This window comes from Ovis aries, chromosome 18, assembly GCF_016772045.2.
Source record: "Ovis aries strain OAR_USU_Benz2616 breed Rambouillet chromosome 18, ARS-UI_Ramb_v3.0, whole genome shotgun sequence".
Classification (NCBI taxonomy): Eukaryota; Metazoa; Chordata; class Mammalia; order Artiodactyla; family Bovidae; genus Ovis; species Ovis aries.
In genome coordinates this window covers 18,859,934-18,883,144 of record NC_056071.1, presented here as the reverse complement: position 1 = coordinate 18,883,144, position 23,211 = coordinate 18,859,934, and the positions used below count along the sequence as shown (strand labels likewise).

The 23,211-nt window shown below is 47.6% G+C and overlaps 2 protein-coding genes across 4 annotated transcripts; one reads left to right on the top strand and one right to left on the bottom strand.

The window, feature by feature from the left end:
* Positions 1-2,388: 2,388 nt before the first annotated feature.
* MRPS11 (mitochondrial ribosomal protein S11) lies at positions 2,389-13,228 on the bottom strand. Of its 2 annotated transcripts, XM_004017738.4 has the most exons (6): positions 13,115-13,228; positions 12,852-12,977; positions 7,210-7,308; positions 4,962-5,091; positions 3,461-3,526; positions 2,389-2,778 (listed from the first exon to the last, which is right to left on the bottom strand). In XM_004017738.4, the coding sequence occupies exons 1-6, from the start codon at positions 13,177-13,179 to the stop codon at positions 2,671-2,673; spliced, it is 594 nt and encodes a 197-aa protein (XP_004017787.1). In that variant the 5' UTR covers positions 13,180-13,228; the 3' UTR covers positions 2,389-2,670. The 2 variants fall into 2 exon arrangements, with proteins under 2 accessions (XP_004017787.1, XP_060257615.1); XM_060401632.1 differs by having other exon boundaries at positions 2,389-5,091.
* A 94-nt stretch (positions 13,229-13,322) lies between these two features.
* Positions 13,323-22,788, top strand: MRPL46 (mitochondrial ribosomal protein L46). Of its 2 annotated transcripts, none has more exons than XM_004017737.5 (4): positions 13,323-13,549; positions 15,044-15,227; positions 16,221-16,394; positions 22,405-22,788. In XM_004017737.5, the coding sequence occupies exons 1-4, from the start codon at positions 13,328-13,330 to the stop codon at positions 22,653-22,655; spliced, it is 831 nt and encodes a 276-aa protein (XP_004017786.2). In that variant the 5' UTR covers positions 13,323-13,327; the 3' UTR covers positions 22,656-22,788. The 2 variants fall into 2 exon arrangements, with proteins under 2 accessions (XP_004017786.2, XP_060257611.1); XM_060401628.1 differs by lacking the exon at positions 22,405-22,788 and adding an exon at positions 16,516-21,567.
* Positions 22,789-23,211: the final 423 nt, after the last annotated feature.

Below are 23,211 nucleotides of genomic sequence, written 5' to 3'. Positions count from 1 at the left end.
AAGAGGGGCTTCCCAGGTGATGCTAAAGTGGCAAATAACCCACTTACCAATGTAGGAGACCTAAGAGATGTGGGCTTGACCCCTGGGTTGGGAAGATCCCCTGGAGAAGGACATGGGAACCCACTCCACTATTCTTGCCTGGAGAATCCCCATGGACAGAGGAGCCTGGCGGGCTACAGTCCACGGGGTCGCACAGAATCAGACACGACTGAACTCATGCACAGCCTAAGAGAGCACAAATTCACCGGCTACTTAGAGCCTGGACCCAGCAGGGCCCTGGGGCTCCCAGCAGTAAAGCTGTGTTGTCTTCCTGGGCACCCTGACAACAGCGCCACCCCAGCTGGCTCCAAGGCCCCCCGTTTCTGGTCTGAGACAGTGATCCTTTAAGGCCCCCAGCATGCTACTTGTAGGCACTCTTAGTATCATCCTTTTCAAAGCCCTCTTGGGAACACCACTTTCTAAAACGACAGCATTAAGGAGGATTTCACTTCTGGAATGATGGAGACCACCTGTGCTTCCTCTTCTCCACATGCCCCTCTGGATCTGTTCCACACCCCCTGCCTGGCAAGCATGCCCTCCAAGGATGGACCAGAAGCTCCCCTGTGTTCTGGTTCTCATTGGATTCAGCCGTTGGGGATGTTGGGTGGTCAGAGGCTGGAGCAGTCAGGGTGTTTCTTCACTCTGCCTCTGCGGGGCCGAAGTTTTGGCACAGGCTGTGTTCCCGTGACTGGAGCTTTGGCCAGGCTCAGGGGACAGGTCCTTCTCCTGCCCCTGCTGGTCCTCAAGGGCTCCAACGTGCTTATCCCCTGACCCTGCCCGCACTTCTGTAAAGTGAAATTGTTAGTTGCTCGGTTGTGTCTGACTCTTTGCGGACCCAGACCGCAGCCCACCAGCTCCTCTGTTGATGGAATTCTCCAGGCAAGAATACTGCAGTGGGTTGTCCTTTTCTTCTCCAGGATATCTTCCTGACCCAGGGATTGACCCCAGGTCCATCTGAGGCACCAGGAAGCCCCTCTTTTGAACCATCTGCCTCCTGCTCTGATTAACTAACTGCTCCAGGCCCTCACGAGCCCTGTGTTTTAAGCATCATGCTCACATGCAGTTTTACGGTGCAAAGTGTTAACTCCCTCTGGCAGTGGCTCTAACACCAGAAACCTTCAGTTGGGTTCCTTAGTCACTGGCCACAAGTATCCTTCACAGGTCCTGCTCAGGATGGAGGAGGCAGCAGGGAGACACTTTCCTCCTAAATGCACATTTAGATCATGGTCTTTCTCCCTTCTCTAGCCTGTACAGCACAGCAGCTTCCCTATTTGAGAGGGCGTTTGTGGACTTACTACACGGAGGTCAGGCAAATAGCAGCGCTTGGCTGGCTGGGCCCACGTGACACCTGTCAGGTCAGCAGGCCCTTCCTGTAGACTCACCTCTGAGGGTCGTGCACCTTTCCATCTCCTGTGATGCTTTCATCCTTGGTCCTCTTTGTCCGAGGAAGAGGGAGGGGTCTCTCTGGCTGGGCCCCTGGAGCCCCCACCTGTGGCTTCTGTGTAGCATCCAGTGACCCCAGAGCCCAGGCTGAGCAGTCAGTGCTACCTGGTGGGACCGGCTGAGCTCACCTGGCTGGGGACTCCCTTTCCTGCACTTCTGTCTGGGCTCTGCGCTCACCCATCCCACCATCCACACTAATTCCTGTTTCATACCACTCTCCCGTCCTCCTTCAGGGCCACACAATCTTGGGTGTTGGGACTGCTGACGCCCATGGAATGCGGAAAGATGCTTTGACTGTGGGGAATCTCTGATGGTTCACGCTGGTTATCTTTTTTACATGTAAGGGTTAACATCTTTATTTTTAAAATTTGTTTTGGAGTTTAGTTGCTTTATAATATTGTGCTAGTTTCTGCTGTACAGAAAAGTGAAGTGGCTATATATATTCCCTCTCTTGTTGGATCTCCTTCCCATTTAGGTAACCACAGACCATGTAGCAGAGCTGATGGTTCACGCTTACGAAAACCCCATCCCAGGACAATTCTCCTGCATTGTTAGGGCTAACTTTAGACATTTCCATTAACAGTGAAACCTACTATCAGAATACTCCAGAGGTAGGGGGCAAAAACCTCTCAATTTGGGGTCAAATTACAAGTTAATAAGAAAAGTTGCTAAAGAGCTCGGGAAACCTTGGTTTAGGGGCTAAAGAGGAAATATTTGAAGCCAATGAGGAAGTTGTCTGGTGCTTAGTTGCCCATATTTACATCTTACTCCTTCCATTGAGGGTCTTACCTCAATTCACAGTCTTGTTTTCAGGAACTGGGGGGAAGTTTAAGTCTGCAATGCTGGAAGCAAAGAAAAAAAAAAAAAACAAAAAACAACCAAACCAAAAACTCACAAACTACTACAGATGGTAGAAATAATTTTATTTTTTCAGAAGAGAAGCAGCATTTACTGCTGGGAGTCTAGGTCAAGCTGCCCTTTAACTCCCCTCATGTCCAAGAGAGGCACGGCTTCACTTCTAGCCACACCGCTCTCGTCAGAAGCAAGCAAAGGCCGCCGAGTAAGGAGGTGAAGGTCTCCCTTACTGCCCCAGGGTCTCAACGAGCCCTGCCTGGAGAGGCTGGACAGTGCGTTTTCCACGAGGCCCAGCTGGAGGCAGGACGACATCAGGTGCAGGCTTCCTGGCCCTCACAGCCTTCGCGCCTTCCTGGGGCGGCAACCGTTGTGTGGGATGGGGGTGTTGTCTGTGATTGAGATCACTTCCAGGCCCCCCATGGTCAGGCCCTTGATGGCAGACTGGAAGGGGCAGGAGGAACAGGAGGATGGCACAGACCAGAGATGACGCCCCGGTGTCCAGACAGGGCTCGGACAGGGATGGGGATGGGGAGGCTGGCTCTGACGCCTGCCATCCAATCCCCTCCTCCCAGAGGCCTCCTCCCAACCCCTCCCCCAGGCCCTCAGTGCTGCCCACCTCCCGGTCCCACCTGCCATTCCCCACCCTGCCCTTTACAACCTAAAGACAAACAAGTCTTAAGCATTACGCTTTTGTAGTTCCCCCTGCCCGCAATGTGCCCCTCGCCCCCAAACTCATAAACACACCTGGCTAGTCCCTCGGCATTCTTGAGAAATCAGTAGAAATGTCACCTCTTTGGGGACACTTTGGTGATCCCACCCAAAGGGCTCCCAGCACCCGGGGCACAAGCTTCACCACTGTACCCACGAGTCTGTCCAGAGGGACTCATTTGTGACAGGCCCCAGGGACCCCCTTCCTGTCCCCAGCAGGCACTCAGTAAGCATCTAAGAAACGGAAACTACGTGATCAGGGCTGGCCTGGAGAGGCTCAGTGGATCAGAAGCAATGGAGACAAACTTCAAGCCGTCAGGGAAGTCTAGTCCCTCCTCTGCCCCGACCCCTACTTCTCTCACTAACTGGAGGACGAAGCGCAGAGGCTGGGCTGTGAAGAAGCGAGGTCACTTACCAAGCGCCCGGGCCCCAGGCCTTTGACCACAACTCGGACGTGGGTCACGCCTTTCCCTGTAGCTTTCTGCCAAGGAGCAGCAAGTGGTTAGTGCCCCTGGGAAAGAACCGCAACAGTCCCAGCCTTTGCTACCGCCCCCTGGAGTGACAGGGCTATGAGCTCCAGGGGACAGGAACCCACACAGGCAAACAGGAGAGGACCGGGAAGGAAGCAGAGGGCTGACCGCTGCAGTGCAGACAGACGAGCGCAGTCAGCTGGGGGCCCTTTCCGCCCGGGACGGCACTGCCACCTAGTGGATACTTTGAAATATTGCTCAGATTGTTCTCTGGATAAATGCACAATTTCAGACCATAACAATCCCTGGACTCCTGGCTGAGCCTCAATACCCTCGTAAAGAGTATTCTTTAATCATTTTAAATCTTTCATTACAGTTGAAAGCTTTCTTTCTTGATTATAAAGGCGGTTTATTACAGAAAGTCTGGAAAACTCACAGAAGTCACTCAACCCACCGTGTGGAAGCCACCTGTAACACTGACATTATTTTCTAAGTGTATATAACGTGTCCATCTAGTGGCCGTTGGCGGCATTGTGATGGTCACTAATGCAGTGCTGTCAGTACTTAGGGAAATGGAGCTTTGTTCGAGGGTCAGGGTCTCCTTCAGGGGACACTCTGGGTTTGGCAGTGTGACCCTTTGTGGGGCCTGCGTCCCAGCAGCCAGTGTACAGGCTCTGGGCCCAGACCTGGGCGTTCAGTTCAGGGAGCCTGACTGGCTGCACGGCTGAGCAAGTGACACACTCCGAATGCCAACTGACTTTTAAAACGTGGGTAATACTGAGGGTCTTCGAGGATTCAAGATAATGAACATACAGTATCTGGTGTGTAGTAGATCTGCTCTGCCCTGCTCAGTCGTGTCTGACTCTGCGACCCCACGGACTGTAGCCCGCCAGGCTCCTCTGTCCATGGGATTTCCCAGGCAGGAACCCTTCTCCAGGGGACCTCCCCCCCGAGGGACTGAACTCGTATCTCCTGAGTCTCCTGCATCTGCAGGTGGATTCTTTACTGCTGAGCCATAAGGGAAGCTTGTATAGTAGATACTCCATAAACACACACTAACAGCGGCACACTGCCAACTTGCTTCTAGAAAGATCTGCAGCAGTTCATGCTCAGTCTAGTACTGCAGAAGCGTCCTCCCCAAACTACACCTTCTCCAGATGGACTATCACCACAACCCCACCCCACCCACCCAGCCCTCTGGTCTTTAAATCCAGAAGGCCTTGTGAGACTTCAGCAGCTGGCCCCTGCTCCTTCTAGCTACAATCACGTTAGGGGACCCGACACGAGTTGGCAAACTCGTGCTTCTGAAGGGCTAGTGCAAGGACAATCTTCCTCCTGGTGATCAGCCATGCAGAAAGTGGAGCCCAGCACAGAGGGAGCCGGAGAGAACACGCACGCACGTACGCATGCACGCACGCACGCACGCACGCACACACAGACACCTACCGCCGCAGCAGCTATGCCCGCTGTCTGTGCTGCGATGCCCGTGCCCTTCTTGGCATTCCGAAACCCCTCTGTGCCACAGGAGGCGCGGGCAAGGGGCTGGTGAGCGGCCGAGACCACCTGGATCTGTGTGCTGGGGAGGAAGGGGTGTACAGAATATGATGTCTGTTCAGGGGAGTGAGAGAGCACCAACCTATGCCCAGACAAGCCCCAGTGAGCAAGGAAAACACCATTTAGCTGCTTCCACCCTGAGCTTATCAGATGAGTTTTTTGAACTCTGGTAGGAGGTGTCAGGAAAGGTCAGAATCAACCCCTAAACCTCTGAAAACTGACAAGTCGCAAACTCTACAAGAAGCTATTATGCATGGAAAGTCTGTGTTCCCCCACCTAGATTCATGCTGAAATTCAAACCCCTAATGTGATGGCTCTGTGAGGTGGGGCCTTTGGGAGGCGATGAGGTCATGAGGGTGGAGCCCTTGTGAGTATCAGTGGCCCGTCTCAGTGGTCTCTTCCACCACGTGAGGACATGAGAAGCTGGCCACCTGCAGCCTGGAAGAGCTCTCGCTAGAACCCGACCCTGCTGTCACGCTGATCTCTGACCTGCGGCCTCCAGACTGTGAGAAATAAACGTCTGCTGTTTCAGCCACCCAGTCTGGTACTTTGTTGTAGCAGCCTGAGCTGACCGACACCAGCGCCATGATCTGAGGGCGCTGAGTGTCATCCACAGGAGGGGTGGCGTATTTTCCCCTTCACATCTTGCCTGAAGACAATGTTTAAAGTAGATTCAAAGTCCTTTCTGGCATTCCCCAGCCCCCCACCTCCCCAAGAAACTGAATTTCACATTGGGTGATTTTAATGACTTTTCACTGGTAAAGTTAGAATTTCACATTGGGTGATTTTAATGACTTTTTATTGGTAAAGTTTCAAATATACTCAAAAGCGGATATAATAACGTCTGAACTCCCCTGGGCTCACCATTCAGCTTCAACAATTAATAACTCATATCCAATCTGGTTTCATCTTTAAGCCTTGTTTCTTCTACTCCCCTCTACACCCTACTAAGGGTTTATTTTGAAGCAAATCTTAGACCCATCATTTCATCTGTATTTCATTATATATCTCTAAAAGATAAGTAGTCTTCAACAAGTTAAATTAAAACTAAGAATAACTTCCATAAATCCCTAGACTTGCTTTCCACTCCTCCCTTAACCACCACCTGGTCTCATGGGCTGAAGAGCCCTCGAGAACTCACAAGCAGGGGAAGTGGAGGGTGGTTACAAGGTGACCTGCTGGAGCCAGCCCTGGGCTGGGGCCATCTGCTATGGGCCTGGCTATGGCTGCCATTTCCCTCCTAAGGCTTCTTAGGTCTTCTACACCAAACAGAACCACAAGAGAATTGCTTGTCCCTGAGACAACCTCAACAGAGCTCTACAGAGTAGGCCTCTTTAAAAAAGCAAAGAAACAAAGAGAACTAGCCTATACCGTTATCAGCCCGAGAAGAGAGGGACACCCAGGGGCTCTGACTCTGGGCTTGTAAGATGACAGCTGAAACGTGTCCTACGGCACCTCGCCTGGCACCCCACCTCTAGCCCTGACCACCCACTGTCTTTTGTACTGTTCTCTAAATTGCTTCGCAGGCCACTGCTGACCAAATACCAACCCCACCTCTAAGTGTGGGCCAGTCTATGAGGATGTCACTGATGTCAGCAAGCTTTCCGCTGCCAACAGACAGTTGGGAACTTCCCCGGCACCATCTGAAAGCCACACAGAATGCGAGTCTTCCAACCTCGCTCAGCCCCACAAAGCAGACATCTGGTCCATAGTGGACCAAGGCCAAGTACTTTAAGTCGACCCTTATTTGGAGGTTTCCCTTTGCTTAGTTTGTTAGTAAATCCTATATTCTGAAATAATCTCCCTCATTTATTTAATCAGCCATTCCCAGTACCAACACTTACCAACTACACTTTCATGGGAAGACCTTCTGGCTCTAAAATATACTCTAGCTCTGGAGCAGAACCAGAAAATACAGTTCCCAAGGATAGCAAAGGAATCTTTAGCAATATGATATGGGAACCCAGTTCACATTTCCATTTATTCTGAATCAACTTTCTAAAGAGAGAGGAGATTTCCCCAAACGAGGAGGAATACTGGGCAGGGTGTTGTGCACCAGGACCCATGTGGCTTGCCTGCCCCCCTGCGGGAGAAAGAAGCCTCCACCTCAGCCCTGCCCAGGAGTCTCTTCCCCACTTACTTGTTGTAGGATGCTTTAATGTGTGCGATTGGGATCTCCTCAAATTTCTTTCCTGCCCACCTCAGAGAGCTTTCCTGTCCGGGAAATGGAGGGTAAATGCTGCAATTAGAAGAAAAATTTTCCGTAAAGTTATTCTGGTATTTGTTTTTCAATTTAAAAAAACCCCACGTAGTTTAAAAAAAGCCAACAGCATAGACAAACTGGTAACAAAAGACAGCAGCCCTCTGCCCTGACCTGCTCCTGAGGTTGCTGCCCCCAACCCTTCTGGTGCTGCCAGAACACGGTATCTGTGAACACGGTCCTTCAGTGGCTGTTTCCCCGAGTGGCTGACTGTGGACACAGCTAATGACTTTCTGATAGAAAGAGAACTTAATCCATACTCCCCATCCTCCCTTATCTCTTCTAGTATAATCAGATCACTCTTTTCAGTCCTCTATAAACTATTCCTTCTGCAATTAAATAAAACACGGGCTTCCCTGGTAACTCAGTCCTGAAGAATCTGCCTGCCGATGCAGGAGACACAGGTTTGACCTCTGATCTGGGAGGATCCCGCATGTCTCGGGGCAACTAAACCGGTGCGCCACAACTATTGAGCCTGTGCCCTAGAGCCCAGGAGCCGCAACTACAGAAGCTGGAATACTCTGGAGCCTGTGCTCCACAACAAGAGAAACCACTGCAACAAGAAGCCTACATACGGCAGCTAGAGAGCAGCTCCCACTGGCTGCAACAAGAGAAAAGCCCGTGTAGCAGCAAAGACCCAGCACAGTCAAAAATAAATAATAAAATAAAAAAAATCATTTTAAAAATTAAGTCAAACCTCTATTTCTTGCTGCATCAACCAGATACCTTGACTATCCTTGTTAAAAACAAAGACAAAATAAACTTAATAATACTTATAAAGATCATTATTGTTAAAAAAAAAAAATTCCAGTATCCCTTAGAGTGGAGACCTGCAAATTTTTTATGTAAAGGGCCAGAGAGTAAATATTTTAGGCTTTGCTGGCCATGATGCTTCTGTTGCAGCTACACAACTTTGCCACTGAGGTGCAGAAACAGCCACAGACAACAGTGAGTTAATAGGTGTGACTATGTTCCAATAAAGTTCTATTTATAAAAATCAGTCAACTGGCCACAGGTGGGTGGGTAGGGGCCAACTTGCCAGCCCCTACCAAGACCAGTGGATATCAGGGCTGGCTGAATGGCAGGACGACGTGACTCTGATGCTTCCACTCTGCCCTAGATTTCTGGATGGGACCTGAGAATCCATTTCTGAAGTAGCCCAGGTGAGTCAGGTGTGAACTCAAGGGTTCAGCACACTGGTCCAGACACTGCTGAGTTGAAGACCCCCCTGCCTCCCATCCCCCAGTCTGCTCTGTCCTCTGGCTATCTCTCGCTCAGGACTCTTCATTTTCAGGTGGAGAAACAGTACTGATAGGGGAACAGGGAAGCCAGGCCTTGGGCTGAGGGGCTTTTCCTTGGTTCAGAGTTTTGCTCACCACCTGTGCTTTTTAAATTCCAGACTCAAGCAAACCTGCAGCTGCACCCTGCCCGCAGGCACAGATCAGATCCGCGTTTGCACCTGCTCAGCCACTTGAACTACAGTGGGTTCTGATCAGAGAATACTACTATCTGAGCACCATCCTGTCTACTGGCTTTCCTGGAAATATTTAACAAAACAAAACTGTAACACAGTTGGGTATTCAGGAGTTACAAGTGTATTCTTTCCTGCTCTGCCTGATCTTAGAGATGATTTAGCATCCCAGCAGGTTGCCAGCTTAGCAGCTACATGCTGAGACTGACTGTGGAGGAGGCTCCATTGTTGTTATTTAGTCACTCAGTCCTGTGGGACTCTTTGCGACCCCATGGACTATAGCCTGCCAGGCTCCTCTGTCCTTGGGATTTCCTTGGACAGAGTGTGAGGCTCTGAGATGACATTAATGTTTAAAACCTTATAAGTTCCCCATTAATAATTTCTTCTATCGACTTGCAGGTCAAACACTTAAGCCTTCTGAAGTCTGAACACGCCAGCATTATGTCTTTAATAGGGCAAGATTTTCAAACTAGAAAGGAAACAGAGCTTGAACCATTTAACTGAGGGTGCAGACAAGATCAAGCTTTTAAGCTTCCCACGTCCACTGAACAAGCGGTTCACCCCAAGACAGCCCAGGAACGGGAAAGACAAAGCCTTCTGGTGCTGCTCTGCTGGCTCTTCACACCCATCCTCAAAGCACGTCTGCGCACACAGCATCTCTTTAAAACGGCTGACAGGGACTGAAAACGGCCGGCACAGGTGGCCAGAGGAAAATACACAGGAGTGCCTACCGTCCTCTCTCCATGTCATGGTTTCTTGACCTTAGTGCCACTGACATTTTGGGCAGGGGGATTCTTTGGCGGGGGGTGGCTGATCTGAGCACTGTGGGGTATTTAGCAGCATCCTTCACCTCTACCCAACTAGGTACTGACTCTTAAGCTGTGACAACCAAAAATGTCCTCAGACGTTGCTACAAGTCTCCTTGGAGAAACAGTGGCCCCAGGCTGGGAACCACTGGTTTCCATTAACGACTCCAGCATCAAGAGGGCCCTCAGTACTGCTGGCGATCACACAGCGCACCCCTGCTCAACTGCCCTCTCACTGGCCTGGATGACTAGTCTGTACCTTCTTTTGTCCCCTCAGACCTTCAGCTTCTTTCTGCTTCCTTGCTGCCAGCTGATGACCTTCACAAAGAAATAGAAGCAATCAGGTTTCCCTTCAGCTGCCACTACTGAACAGCTGTGCCCCCAGTCTCTGCCTTGTCTCCCGTGATGATGCTCCACTTGCGTGTCCGCCCCTCAAGGACAGCACTCCGGCAATGTTCCTGCTCCAGCATCTGCATTCTTCCACCTCTTCATCGCCTCTTTCCCCTTGGCAAAACATGCAGTCATTTCCCCAGTCTAAAACCAAACAGAAGCCTCTGGATGCCAAAGCCTCCTTGAGCTCCTGCCCGTTCCTCTATGCCCCTTAAAGGACTGACCATACCTGCTGCTTCTGTCTTCTATTCTCCCTGAACCCACACCATTCAAACCTTAGCCCCTCATACTCCACCAAACATGCCCTACTCGAGGCCACCACAAATTCACAGTATTAAGTCCTACGAGCAGTACTGTTATCAGTCTATGGACTAGTCAATCATATTAGTAGCATTTGATAAAGCTAATCAACTTTTGAATCACAGGGAAAAAAAAGTCTCTCCAGCGTTTTTTCAGTACCTCTCTGGAGGGTCCTTCTTTCTCTTCTGCTGATTCCTCCTCAGTTCCCCAAATCTCTAAATGCCAGAGGCTCCAGGGTTCAGTCCTTAGACCTCTCCTTCACTTTACCTACCCTTTCTCTCTTGATGATCTTGTATCTTATGATTTTAGACATCATCTAAGGAATTCCTTGGTGCTCTCATTGCCAGGGGCCCTGAGTTCAATCCCTAATTGGGGAACTAAAATCTCAAAAGCCGTGTGAGGGAAAAAGAAATCATCTATAGATTGTCTTCCAAATGTGTACGTCTACCTCAGATCTGTGCCCTGAATTCCATTTCTAATTGCTAATATTGTATCCCCACTTGGATATTAATTAAACATCTCAAGTCTACAATTCAAGCTCCTGCAGTCTTCCCCATCTTCATGACAATTCCATCTTTCTAGTTGTTTAGGCCCCAAATTTTAGAACGTCCCTTCAGTTCGCTCCTTTTCTTATACCTTAACAAATTCTGTTGGTTCCACCTTCTAAGTGCATCTGTCTGACCATTTATACTGTCTCTACAGCTGCCACCCTGGTCCCTGCCAGCATCGCTTCTCACTGAGATTATCTCAGTAGTCTTCTGATTGCTTAGGAGACTTCTCCCATCTTCGATCCTCGCTCTCCTACAGTTTAATATCAATGCAGTGGCCAAAAGGACCCTTTAAAAGGTAAGCATGAGCATGTCAACCCTCCATTTAGAATTCTCCAGTGACTTCCCATTTCTCTCAGAATAAGGTGAAGTCCTCACAATGGCCCACAAGGGATAACAGGATGTAGCCCTGCATGCCTGATGCACCCCTCATATGCTTGTCTTCACCACTCACTTTTACTTCTCACTCCACTGTGGCCTTCTTGCTCAGACACTAGACACACTCCTATAATCTGTCATACTTCTTTTTCTTATTTTCTATTTACTGTCCCCTAGCCACTCAAATTTAAGCTTCACCAGGGCAGGGATTTTGGTGTGTTTGGTCACCGATGTGTCCCCAACACCCTGAACAGTGTCTGACATTGTTGAGTGACCACAACAGAATCTTCTTCAATTCCTTTGGCAGCTCCCCACTGCCCACAGTGGGGAGTGGGTAAAAGCCCCACTGCATCTTGTGGTTTTAAACATCATCTATGTGATAAGTCTTCCAAATGTCTATGTCTGACTCACATCTGTCCCTTGAACTTCATCTCTAATAGCCAATATTGTATCTCCACTTGGATGTTAATCAAATATCTCAAACTTAAACATGCAAATCCAAGCTCCTAATGATTAATGACAACTCTCTCTTTCCAGTTGTTTAAGTGAAGTCACTCAGTCGTGTCTGACTCTTTGTGACCCCATGGACGGTAGCCTACCAGGCTCCTCTGTCCATAGGATTTTCCAGGCAAGAGTACTGGAGTGGGTTGCCATTTCCTTCTCCAGGGGATCTTCCCGACCCAGGGATCGAACCTGGGTCTTCTGCGTTGCAGACAGACACTTAACTGTCTGAGCTACCAGGGAATCCCTTCCAGTTGTTTAGGCCAACAGTTTTAGATGAACATCTAACATGCTCGTTATCTACAGATAAGGCTCTTAGCATTCTGATTCCTTCTCACCCTGCTGGCCTCATCTACCTTCACACACACACACGCTTGACTACACAACATTCATACTGCGTGCCTTACACAGACTGTTAACTTTGCATAAAGTGACCTTTCATCTTTTCTAGCTGAGTTCCCATTCAATTCAGCTCTTAGCATTACATTATTTTCCTGGCACTCTTGTCTGATTTCCTCGAGTTAGACACTCATTCTTTCATACTTTAAAGCAACCAGCTCTTACGTCCAGTAAACTACTGATCAGATTATGGTGAAAACGTGTGCATGTTTGTCTTTCCTGGTTGACTGTGAACTACTTGTGCGAAGGAATGATCTTCTGCATTTGTACCCTCAGAACCAAGCAGGTTCTTAGTAAAGGTCTGCTAAATGCGCGTGAAATACAACTAGCACACAGAGGCAGTGTCCCTGGCGGGAAGCAAGATGCCAGCTGCTGGCTGAGACCGAGTACAAAAACCACCCTGGACCTTAGACCAACTCTAAAAAGCGCATAACAACCTTTACCTTACTACCCCTTCCGCCCCATTTTGTATCGGAGACCCTGATCCCACGAGGGAAACAAAAGTGGTGATATTTAATTATACACCTTCGACATCCACTCATTCATCAAAAGTTCACTGATCCTTACAACCTTTTCCAGTACGCTTTCCACTTCAAGTAAGTAAAAAGCTGAGGCTCTAAGGTTAATCTGCATAAGGTTCCACAGTGACAAAGAGCTGGGAATTCACTGGTGTTCTGACCCTGGAAGGTGGTGCCAGTCGCCAGAGGGCTGGACCTAAGTGGCCCTTACCTGAAGCTGCTGCGGCTCGGAGCTGGAGCCGGAATCTCCGACTTCTCAACCTCCTCCTTGGCCGCTGCGTCTTGCATCTGTTGGGCGCTCATGTGGATGGTGGGGGCCGGCACTCTGGCCACGACCCTGCGGAGAAAGAAGGCTCAGGGAGGTCCAGATCTAAGCGAGTCCTGACTGGACTCTAGGAGTCCAAGTGGCTCATGGGACACGGGCAGGAGCGCATTCCCGGGTGACTGTAGGCTCGGAATGAGTAACCATCTTACCTGGTCGTCGGCGGCCAAGCCCATGACCGCAAGAGCCAGGATCCAGCGTTTCTTACAACCTGCATGACTTAAGTTGACCTCAGTCAGCTCCCGTCCGCGGCGACCGCGGGACTTAGCTCTTCCCGTCATGCTGCTCCAGCGCTGCCTTGTGGAAACATAGGATTGGCCCAGGACCTCGCCGGGAACCGCGGTGCGTTGTGGGAAGTTTGAAAGATGGCGGCGCCCACAAGGCAGAGTGTGTTAGGGCTGGCGAGGTGCTGGCGGCGGTTCGAGAGCTCCTGGAGTTTGGGTTCTCGTAGCTTGACCCTTGCGGCTGCACCGTCGAATAGCGCATCTCCATGGCGCCTGTTGGGTGCGTTGTGCCTGCAGCGGCCACCGCTGGTCTCGAAGCAGTTGACCCCAATGCAGGAAGAGATGGCAGCCCTGCTACAGCAGGTGGGTTGAGGTGCGGGTTGTGTCTTGTAGGTGCAATTGGGGACGCAGTAGAGGTACGCTGGCTTGGGTTTTATCCTGGCCCCACCACTGATTAACTTGTGTGACTTTGGGCAAGTCACTTCACTTCTCTGAGCTTCGGTATGCTTTCCTGCAAAATGGTGCCTACCTTTTGGGTTCCTGCGGTACGTAGTGCGCGTTCAGTAAGAGGCACGTCGTTTTCATTGATCTTCTCTGTCGTTACCTTCTGCAGCTCTCTGGAGAGTCTCTTCTTTTTTTCGACACATAGGGGTGCGATGCTAAACTAGACGGATTCAGTCCCCATCATAGGTGGTTGACAGTTTGGAGAGAAAAATGGCTTTGTCATGTAATGAGCGTAAAGAAAAGACACAGGGCACATCCGTAAGATGTCTGTGATGTTTATAACATGGACAAAACCGGTGTATTGGCAACGAAGGTCCTAAATCCCCATAGGCAGTGATTAAAGATATTATGTCTACCTAGAACCTGAGGCGTTTTTGTCTTAGCTTCCTTGGTGGCTCAGAGGTTAAAGCGTCTGCCCGCAATGCAGGAGACCTGGGTTCGATTCCTGGGTCGGAAAGATTCCCCTGGAGAAGGAAATGGCAACCCACTCCAGTATTCTTTCCTGGAGAATCCCATGGACGGAGGAACCTGGTGGGCTACAATCCACGGGGTCGCAAAGAGTCGGACATGACTGAGTGACTTCACTTCACTTCACTGAGAGATTCAAGCTTCATTTCTGTGCCTTTTATTTGGCTTGTTAACTTACTCTGCAAACATTTTAAAGTCACCTTTTAAACTTTGTGCAGACACTGTGCTAAGTGGTAGGGATGCAGTGGTGAATAAGACAGAGGTAGCCTTGGTTCTTAGAGGGATTCAGTTTGGTGGAGGGGGTGTCAATCAATAACCAAATAACCACATGGTTATGGAATTGCAGTCTCTGGTAAGTGTAATAAAGGAAAACACAGGGTACTGTAATAGTGTTTAACAGGGATGTTAATTTGATTTTAATGGAAGGTGTCAAGGAATATCTTTTAAAATAAGTGACATTTAAATTGAGATCTGAAGGATGAGTAGGAATCTCCCAGGAGAGCATGAGAGAAAACATTCTAGAAAGAAGGAATAGCATCTGTAAAATGCCTGAGGCAGGATAGTCCATGGAGAGTGAGATTCTGGGCAAAGACTGGCATGACTGGAGGGTGGTGAGTGGGCAGGCACTGCCTGTCCTAGTCCTCTCTTGCTTGTGGTGGTCTTGATGTTTGAATGCATTTTAATACTTCAGGAAATGCAGCTCAAGCCCACAGGGAAGGTGACCTTTTTCCTCTGTTTTCTTTGGCGTGTTTTGATCATGTGTCTGGTTATGTTGGGTGGTAAACTTCTGAATCTGTCAAGTGCACTGTAACTGTGTTTTATTGTTTTTCTTTTCTTTTAATTTTCCCAGTTTGGGGTAGATTTTTGCTCTTTTAATTTTCCCAGATTGAGATAGAGAGAAGCCTATATTCAGACCATGAACTTCGTGCGTTGGATGAAGCTGAGCAACTGGCAAAGAAAAAAAGTGACCTTTATGAAGAAGATGAGAAGAATATATTGCTGGTGCAGGACTTGGAAGACATGTGGGAGCAGAAATTCCTACAGTTCAAACCTGGAGCTCGAATAACAGGTTTGTGGTCTCTTCAGCCCAGTTAGAGGTAGGAGGGTGGATATTCTGATTTGCAAATAAAGAATACTTGCTTACTCTCTGCTTTGTGTTTTAAATAATAATTTCAAATGATAAAACTTTTTAACATGGGAGAAAAATTCTTTTCACAGTTCTTCACATCCATCCTAATATAATATTTTAAAAGTCTGTGTTGTTTTTGAGTGGGATGTATGGTTATTGAGGGAACTCTCCAGGTGGCTCGGTGGTAAAGAATCTGCTTGCCAGTGCAGGAGCTACAGCAGAGGTGGGTTTGATCCCTGGGTTGGGAAGATCCCCTGGAGAAGAAAATGGCAACCCACTTCATTATTCCTGCCTGGAAAACTCCATGGACAGAAGAGCCTGGTGGGCTATAGTCCTTGGGGTGGCATAGAGTCAGACACGACTGAGTGACTGAGTACACATGGGTGCTGGAACAGCTGTGTCTCAGTGAAGCCTCAGGAATGTTATCTGTATTTAACTCCTAGTTTGGGACTGAGAGTAGGGGAAGTTAAGCCTTTCCCACTCGTTTCCTGTGTTTTATCTGAATTCCCTCCCAAAGCAGGGGGTTAAGTTCTCTTATTCTTGTTTCACAGTGAAAACTGAAGTAGAGACTGGTTAAGTCAGTAATAGTGTCAAAACCAAAGAATTAGTAGTGTCTGGGAATTGCTTCTTTTCCAAAGGCTCAAAGTACATTGTGTTCTGCTCTTCAAAGGAGGAGTGCAGCTTTGGGTTTCTTCTTGTTAAATTTTAGTTTCCTCGAGATTATGGGACTCTATCCTGAGAGGAGTCAGAGTTAGAGAGATGGGGTCAGGGTTCTAATTTGGTTATAAGTTCTTTGAGGGCAAAGATTGTGGCCCTGCCTTAAAGGAGGATCCTAAAACCCTAATCTTCTTGGTTCTGGCAGAACATGCTCCTCCTGTCTCCTGTGACCACTCCCCCCCCACCCCCCCACCCCCCCACATCTCTTCTATGCAGATGCTGACGTAAAGAATGACCGAAGCTCGCTGCATCGGAAGCTTGATAGGAACCTTATTCTGTTGGTCAAAGAGAAGCTTGGAGACCAGGACATTTGGATGCTGCCCCAGGCCGAGTGGCAACCCGGGGAGACCCTCCGCCAAACAGCTGAACGAACCCTGGCCACACTCTCAGGTGAGCTCTCTGCCTCACTGCTAAATCCCGCAAGACACACTCCAGACTCAGCCTCAGGATTTGCAGGCTGACTGTGTGCCTGACTTTTACTAGTAGGCTAATGGAAACTTGGGCTTCCCAGGTGGCTTTGCGATAAAGAATCTACCTGTAATTCAGAAGACCCGGGGTTCCATTACTGGGTTGGGAAGGTCCCTTGGAGAAGGGAATGGCCACCTACTCCAGTATTCTTGCCTGAAGAATCCCATGGACAGAGGAGCCTGCCTGAAGGATGGAGAGTTTCAGCCTCTGCTCGCTAAAGCTTGTCTTCCCAACAAAGTGCAAAACATTCACCTCTCCGTTTCCAGTTTTGCATTCTTAAAAATTTTTCAATCTATAAAAATAGGTGATTCTAGTACTTTTTCTGGCTTAAGTGGCCCAGATCTTCTTTGGGGCCCAGTATCATAAAATATTTTGTCATCATAGCTATGAGAGATCCTGTTGCCTTAATAGGTTCTACTCGCCTTCCCTTCAGTGGCATCTCTGCCTCTCCACTCGGAGCACCAGTGAGGCTGTTTGTTCCAGCGAGATCTGGTGATCAACACTCACAATAAAATGTGCTTCAGTTCTTATGGCACTCGAAGTTTCATTTCTCACTGTTCGTGGTTTCCTGTCACAAAATTGATTAGGATTAGTTACATGGTTTTCTCCTTTCCTACATTTTTGATTCTTATAGTTTATGGACTCTTGAGGAAGTGGATTTTTTGTGTGTGTTTGCCTCTACATAGTATGCATCTTTTCCTGATCTGTTTTGCACAGTCGCTCCTCTCCCCTCCCCCCTTTTTAAGGCAGCGTCTTTGTGCTGAGGATTTAGAGGCCGTGGAATCTCTTTAATTCTGTCACGTCTAGAGCATGGTCAGTCATACTCAGTTCTCTCCTCATCTCAGAGTTCTGATCCTGAGCAAGTGTTGTGGAGCCTGATTTTAGGTGACCCACTGCCTTCTCGAATTGAGTTTTGGGTGTCTCACTGAAACATGAGATTTTTCATTCCTTGGCCATTTGGTATCATTTTGAGGAAGATCCCTTGGTTGGTAATTATCTTTTGCTCCATATTGCTCAGCATTTGACAATATGTGTTGTCCCTAACTGACCTGTGATTTAGATTCTGTCCCAGGGCCCAGCACAGAGACCGCCAACCAAGAAACGCCCAGACTTTCTCTGAAAGAGGTTCATTTGCTTAACATAAAGCATCGACGTGGGGGACTGTTTATGCATCTAGGGGCCTGCAGAAACACCTTTCGGGGACAGAGGTTGAAGGTGCTATCCCTGTGCTGTTCCTTGCCCCTGTGGAGGTTTTAAAATTTCGTTCATTCAGAACTGATGCTCCTGCCAGTTTCAGCCTGCTTCTCTTTTTGTCCTTGCAGCCTTGCTTGTTGGCAGCACCACGTATGCATTCACCCAACTAGACACCTCAGCGTTATCTTTGACCTCATTCCGGGATCCCCTAAGTTCCTGAGTGCTACCTGGTCTGTTCTAAATAGTCCGTCTTTGTGCCCGCAGCTCTTCAGGGAGTCTTTTCACTTCCTGCTAGATCAGGGTTTCTGAGCCTTGCCTTGGCACTCTGGAAATCTGGGGCAGGATCATTCTTCTTCGGGGCTTCTGTGGTTCTGTCTAGGCTATTTACTGCAACATCTCTGGCCTCTGTCTGCTTGATTGTAGTAGCACTACTTTGGTTGTCTCTAGTGTAACAACCGAAAATGACTCTGAATACTGCTGGAAATTACCTGGGGTCTGGAATCTCTGCGGTTGAGAACCACCACCCGGGAGTACTGAGGCAGACACCACACAAGCCCCCTTCTTGCTTTTGTGTTGTCGTTTTCAGTGCCGCCAGAATCAGCCTTCTTAAACACAAATCCCTTGTCGCTTCTCTGCTTGAAATCTTAAAAGGTTTCCCATAAAAGCAGACTTTTGAGCACGGCCTAGGCATACTTTTTGCTCTGGTCCCAAGCTCATCAGTCTTCCGTCTTGCTGATCATTCATGTATATTCTAAGTTCAGACCTAGCAAGCCTTTTGAATAATGTCGTATTTCTTGTGTCCCGGTTTTGGGGCCTGCCTGTCCAAAACAAAGCTTTGGTCCTATCTAGTCCGACTGCTTGGTTTTTAAAACTCAGCTCGTCCCTTCTGCCCTCTGTGGTGGAAGCTTCTGGGTAGAGAGCTCGACTCCTTCCTCTAGGCTCCTGTAACGTTCACAGAGTGCCCTTACTCAGTTTATCCAGCAGAAATTCTTTCTGTGCCTTCTTGTTGCTGGTCACTGTCCGGGCAGTGGGGTCACAGTGATCTATAGGACTCTACCTGGGCCTCCTGGGGGCTTATGTCCTAGTGAAGAAGATGCTCTTCATTCCATTGCTGTTTAATTGTTGATTAACAGGCAATTTCTTCTCAGCCAGAATTCTGAAAATACGGATAGGATTTTGTCCTTTCAGTCATCCCAGTTCTCAGCAGAGTACCTGGCACAGAGTAGGTACTTGCTGAATATTTGTTGTTGTTTACTTGCTAAGTCATGTCTGACTCTTTGCAACTCCATGGACTGTAGTACACCAGGCTTCCCTGTCCTTCACTATCTCCCAGAGTTTGTTCAAACTCATGTCCATTGAGTCAGTGATACCATCCAACCATCTCCCATCCAAATGCTTCTGAGATCAGACGATATCGGGCGTGTTAGGGTGGTATGGCCATAGGCCCATCCAAACATCTCATCCTCTGTGGCCTCCTTTTCCTCTTGCCCTCAGTCTTTGCCGGTATCAGGGTTTTTTCCAGTGAGTCGGCTCTTTGCATCAGGTGACCAAAGTATTGGAGTTTCAGCTTAAGCATCAGTCCTTCCAAAGAATATTCAGGGTTGATTTCCTTTAGGATTGACTGGGTGGATCTCCTTGCAGTCCAAGGGCCTCTTCAAGAGTCTTCTGCAATACCACAGTTCAAAAGCATCAACTCTTGAGTGCTCAGCCTTCTTTCTGGTCCAACTCTCAACATCTGTCCATGATTACTGGAAAAACCATGGCTTTGACTAGACGGATCTTTGTTGGCAAAGTGATGTCTCTGCTGTTTTATATGCTGTCTAGGTTTGTCATAGCTTTTCTTCCAGTGCTGAATGTTTAATGAGTAAGTGGTATGGTAGTGTAAGCACTCAACTACTGTTCTGGCTCTGCCACCAGTGTGAGTACTGCTAATGAGACTTCGGCAGCCTCTGTGTGCCCCCCTGATCTGGCCCCCCAGCAGCCTGTGTGTCCGCAGGAGAGGGAGTGAGGTGGTGGTGTGAAATGGGAAAACAGGAGGGGCCTTTGCTGCGCTTCAGGCTTCCTCAGCCATCATGCAAAAGTCGGTGGCTGGGTTTCTTCCCAGGATCATTGAGCTCAGATCCTCAGCTTTCTTCTGCTCATTCACAGTGCTCAGTTTTGCCTGCTGGGCCCCGCGTGGAAAGGGGCTCCTCTCTTCTTGGTACCATGCTTTCCTCCGTTGAACATTCCCGTTGCCATAAAGAAGAGTGAAAGGATATGTTGGTTTCTTATAGGTGCATAGAAAATGGAATAGGTTGATTTATTTCAAATTCATGAAAATCATAAATAACATGAAGTAATTAAGATGACAAAGGAAAGCTCAGGCAGCTTATAAGTATAAAAAAGTCAGAGTCTGTTCCTTTCCATCTGTTTGGCACACTTCCCAGGTATTTCTGCAAGATGGAATTCCTAGAAGTGAAATTAATGGTCAAGGATGGACACATCTAAGATTTTGATAAGGTACCACCAAAGTGCCCTGCAGAACATACTTAAAAATTTTTCCCTGTCCAGTCAGTAAAAAGAATGATCTTTAGATTAGCAGTTTCCTTTCTTTTTTATTGGGTAATGTGTTTATTTGGATTAGTGGCCAGTGGTTAGAGTGGCCATCTGCGTATTTTTCACATGGCTATTGGTTTTTCTTTACCCGTGAACCACTTATTTAGATTCTTTGCTCAGGTTTATAATGAACTCTTTTTTTTCCCCTTTTTGATTTAATTTAATCCATTTTCCCAGGTCATAGAAAAGTAATGTGTATTCATTGACTTAAGTGGAAAATTCAGAAACGTGTAAAGAATCATGCCAGTGTAATTCCACCACCCATAGATCCCCACTGCTGACACTTTATATTGTAGGTGAGCTCACATCATACGTGGATTCCTCATCTAATGCTGATAGTGTTGTTACTGTTTTTGATATTGACAAAAGCCATTCATTGTATATGGTGAAAAAGTATCACACAGTGTCTGGTAAATGTACAACTGTAAGAAGTAATAGGTAATTTTCCTGTCTTAGAGGCAACCACCATGAATAGTTTTTTTGTGTATCCTTTTAGCAATTGTAAGCACATACTTATTTTATCTGTTCCTTTTTTCCATGAAGTGGGCACACTTAAACATGTACATATATGTGTATGTATATACACACATAGTTATGGACCTTCCTTTTCTCATACACAGCTTTTAAGCATATCTTTATATCAGCAAGTGAAGACATATCTTACACTTTTAACACCAGTGTAATGTTTCATATATGTATGTACTGCAGTTTGTTTAACCAGTCTGTTGCTTTTATTAAAAAAAAAAAAGCTGCAGTGAACATCTGTGTACACTCCTTTGCTCACATGGGCAAATAAATATTGAGGAGGGTGAAATTCTAGAAGCAGAATTGTCAGATCAGAGGGTTTGTATTATTAAATTTGACATCTCTTGCCAAGTAGAGCAGTTATACTAATTATACACCACGTACATTTGAGAGAACCCAGTTTTCCTTTCTCCTTGATGAGCAGTGTGCTGCTCAAAGTTTTTGAGCTTAAATAGTAATGGTACGTCTTTGTCGTTTTAATTTGTATTTATTGAGTTATTAATGAGTTGAGCGTCTTTATGAGTTTATAGTTCATTGATAATTTATCTTCATGGGAACTTGTTGTTCATATGCTTGGTTCATTTTTCTTTCAGAGTTGTTGGCTTTTTCCTCATTGATTTCTACGTACTATTTAATACTCATATCTTAAGATGTTCCTTTGTTCAGTGTGTCGAAAATACTTTTCCTAGTTTGTCATTATGTCTGACTTTTTTATGCTTCATTTTTCCCTGCAGAAGGATTTTAACTTTTATGTAAATAAATAGGCCTTTTCTTTTTTGCATTTTGTGTCTTGGTTAGGATTTCCCCTCTCAAAAATGATTCAGAAAGTATCCCACATGTTTTTTTTAATAGTACTCTTATGGTTTCTTTTTTCTTTAGTGAAGAATTTTAAAATACAGAAAAACTCAGAAAATATTAAACATCCATGAAACCATCATTCAAAATGAACAAACCTTTCGTGAAAATTTTAACCTGGTGTGAGATCTTTGATCTGTAGGGTGTCAGTTTGGGTGTGAGGAGTGAGGTTGTGATCCAGTTTTATTTTTTCACTAGCCCATTCTCCCGGTTCCATTTAGTAACTGATCCGTTATTTCCTCATCCTTTGAAATGCTGTGTTGGTGTTTTAACCCCTTGGTGCAGATTGCAGAGATCCTCCATCTCTCTTGCCTTTTAACTTTGGCTTTCACCTTGCAGCAGTCAAATTGGGACCTTCAATACTTTCCAAGTGACACTCCCTTTAAAAGGGCTGATGAACTTTGCTTTACAGATATAAGTGTCTCGGTCCTTCGTCAGCAGGTGGTGACCGGTCTGAGTCTGGAAGCTGAGTGCTCTGACTCCCAGGTAGTGCTGTTTAGGCTGCCTTGCGGACTTCAGTCTGAGAGCAGTAGCTTGGCATGAGGAATGGACCCAGGGAATCTGGAACCCAAGGGCCGGGAGCTTTTGGCTTGAAAGGAGATGAGGGTCTTCAGGATCGACCCTGGTCCTTATCCTCGGGGGCGGCGTTCCCCTCAGGCCAGAAGCGGCTCTCACAGAGACCCCCGCTGCTTTCGGGCCCCAGGGTAAACAGGTGCGAGTGTCCTCATCTTCCACTTCTGTTCCCTGCTCCCCTCCTCCTCAGAAAACAACCTGGAAGCCAAGTTCCTGGGAAATGCGCCCTGCGGCCACTACAAGTTCAAGTTCCCCCAGGCAGTGCGGGCGGAGGGCAGCCTTGGGGCCAAGATCTTCTTCTTCAAAGCCCTGCTGCTAACCGGAGACTTTTCCCTGGCCGTGGAGAAGGGCCGTCACGTGTGGGCCAGCAAGGAGGAACTGGGTGACTATTTGAAGCCAAAATACCTGGCCCAGGTTAGGAGGTTTCTCTTGGACCTCTGACGGACTGAGCTGCCTGTGGACAATGCTTGGACAGGTCTGCGGTTGGGCCTCAAGGACGTGGTACGGTGTTCTCATCTCTACGGGAATATCAAGCGGCAAACTAAGTTCTGAGAAATAAATGGGTTTACCATTGTGTGGGTCTCGGTTGATTTATCCTTTGAAGACTGTTGTCTTCTCCTTGTGAAGAGAGAGCCATCTCTTAGGGTGTTTTATCCTTTTTCTCCCGAGTTCGTGATTGAGTAGTATTGCATTGCTTCGTAGTGAATCAGCTGGCTTCGTGGGCCCAGGAAGAAAGAGCAGAAGGAAGTGAATCAACTTTCTAAAAACCGTGAGCTTCTGTGAAAGCCTCTAGGTCCAAGAATAAAAGGAACCACCTCGTGCTTTGTAGTTTCTTAGTCATTTTCTGTTTTGTATTTCTCTTCCTACTTGATATGAAAACGTATCAATCTAGCCGAGGAAACGATTCCTTCCTTGTTTTCTGTTTGCTTTGCTTCCTTCCCCCTCCCCTCCTTCCCTTCCTCTTTTCATTCATTTTTTTAAGGCGTTTTCTATTTAA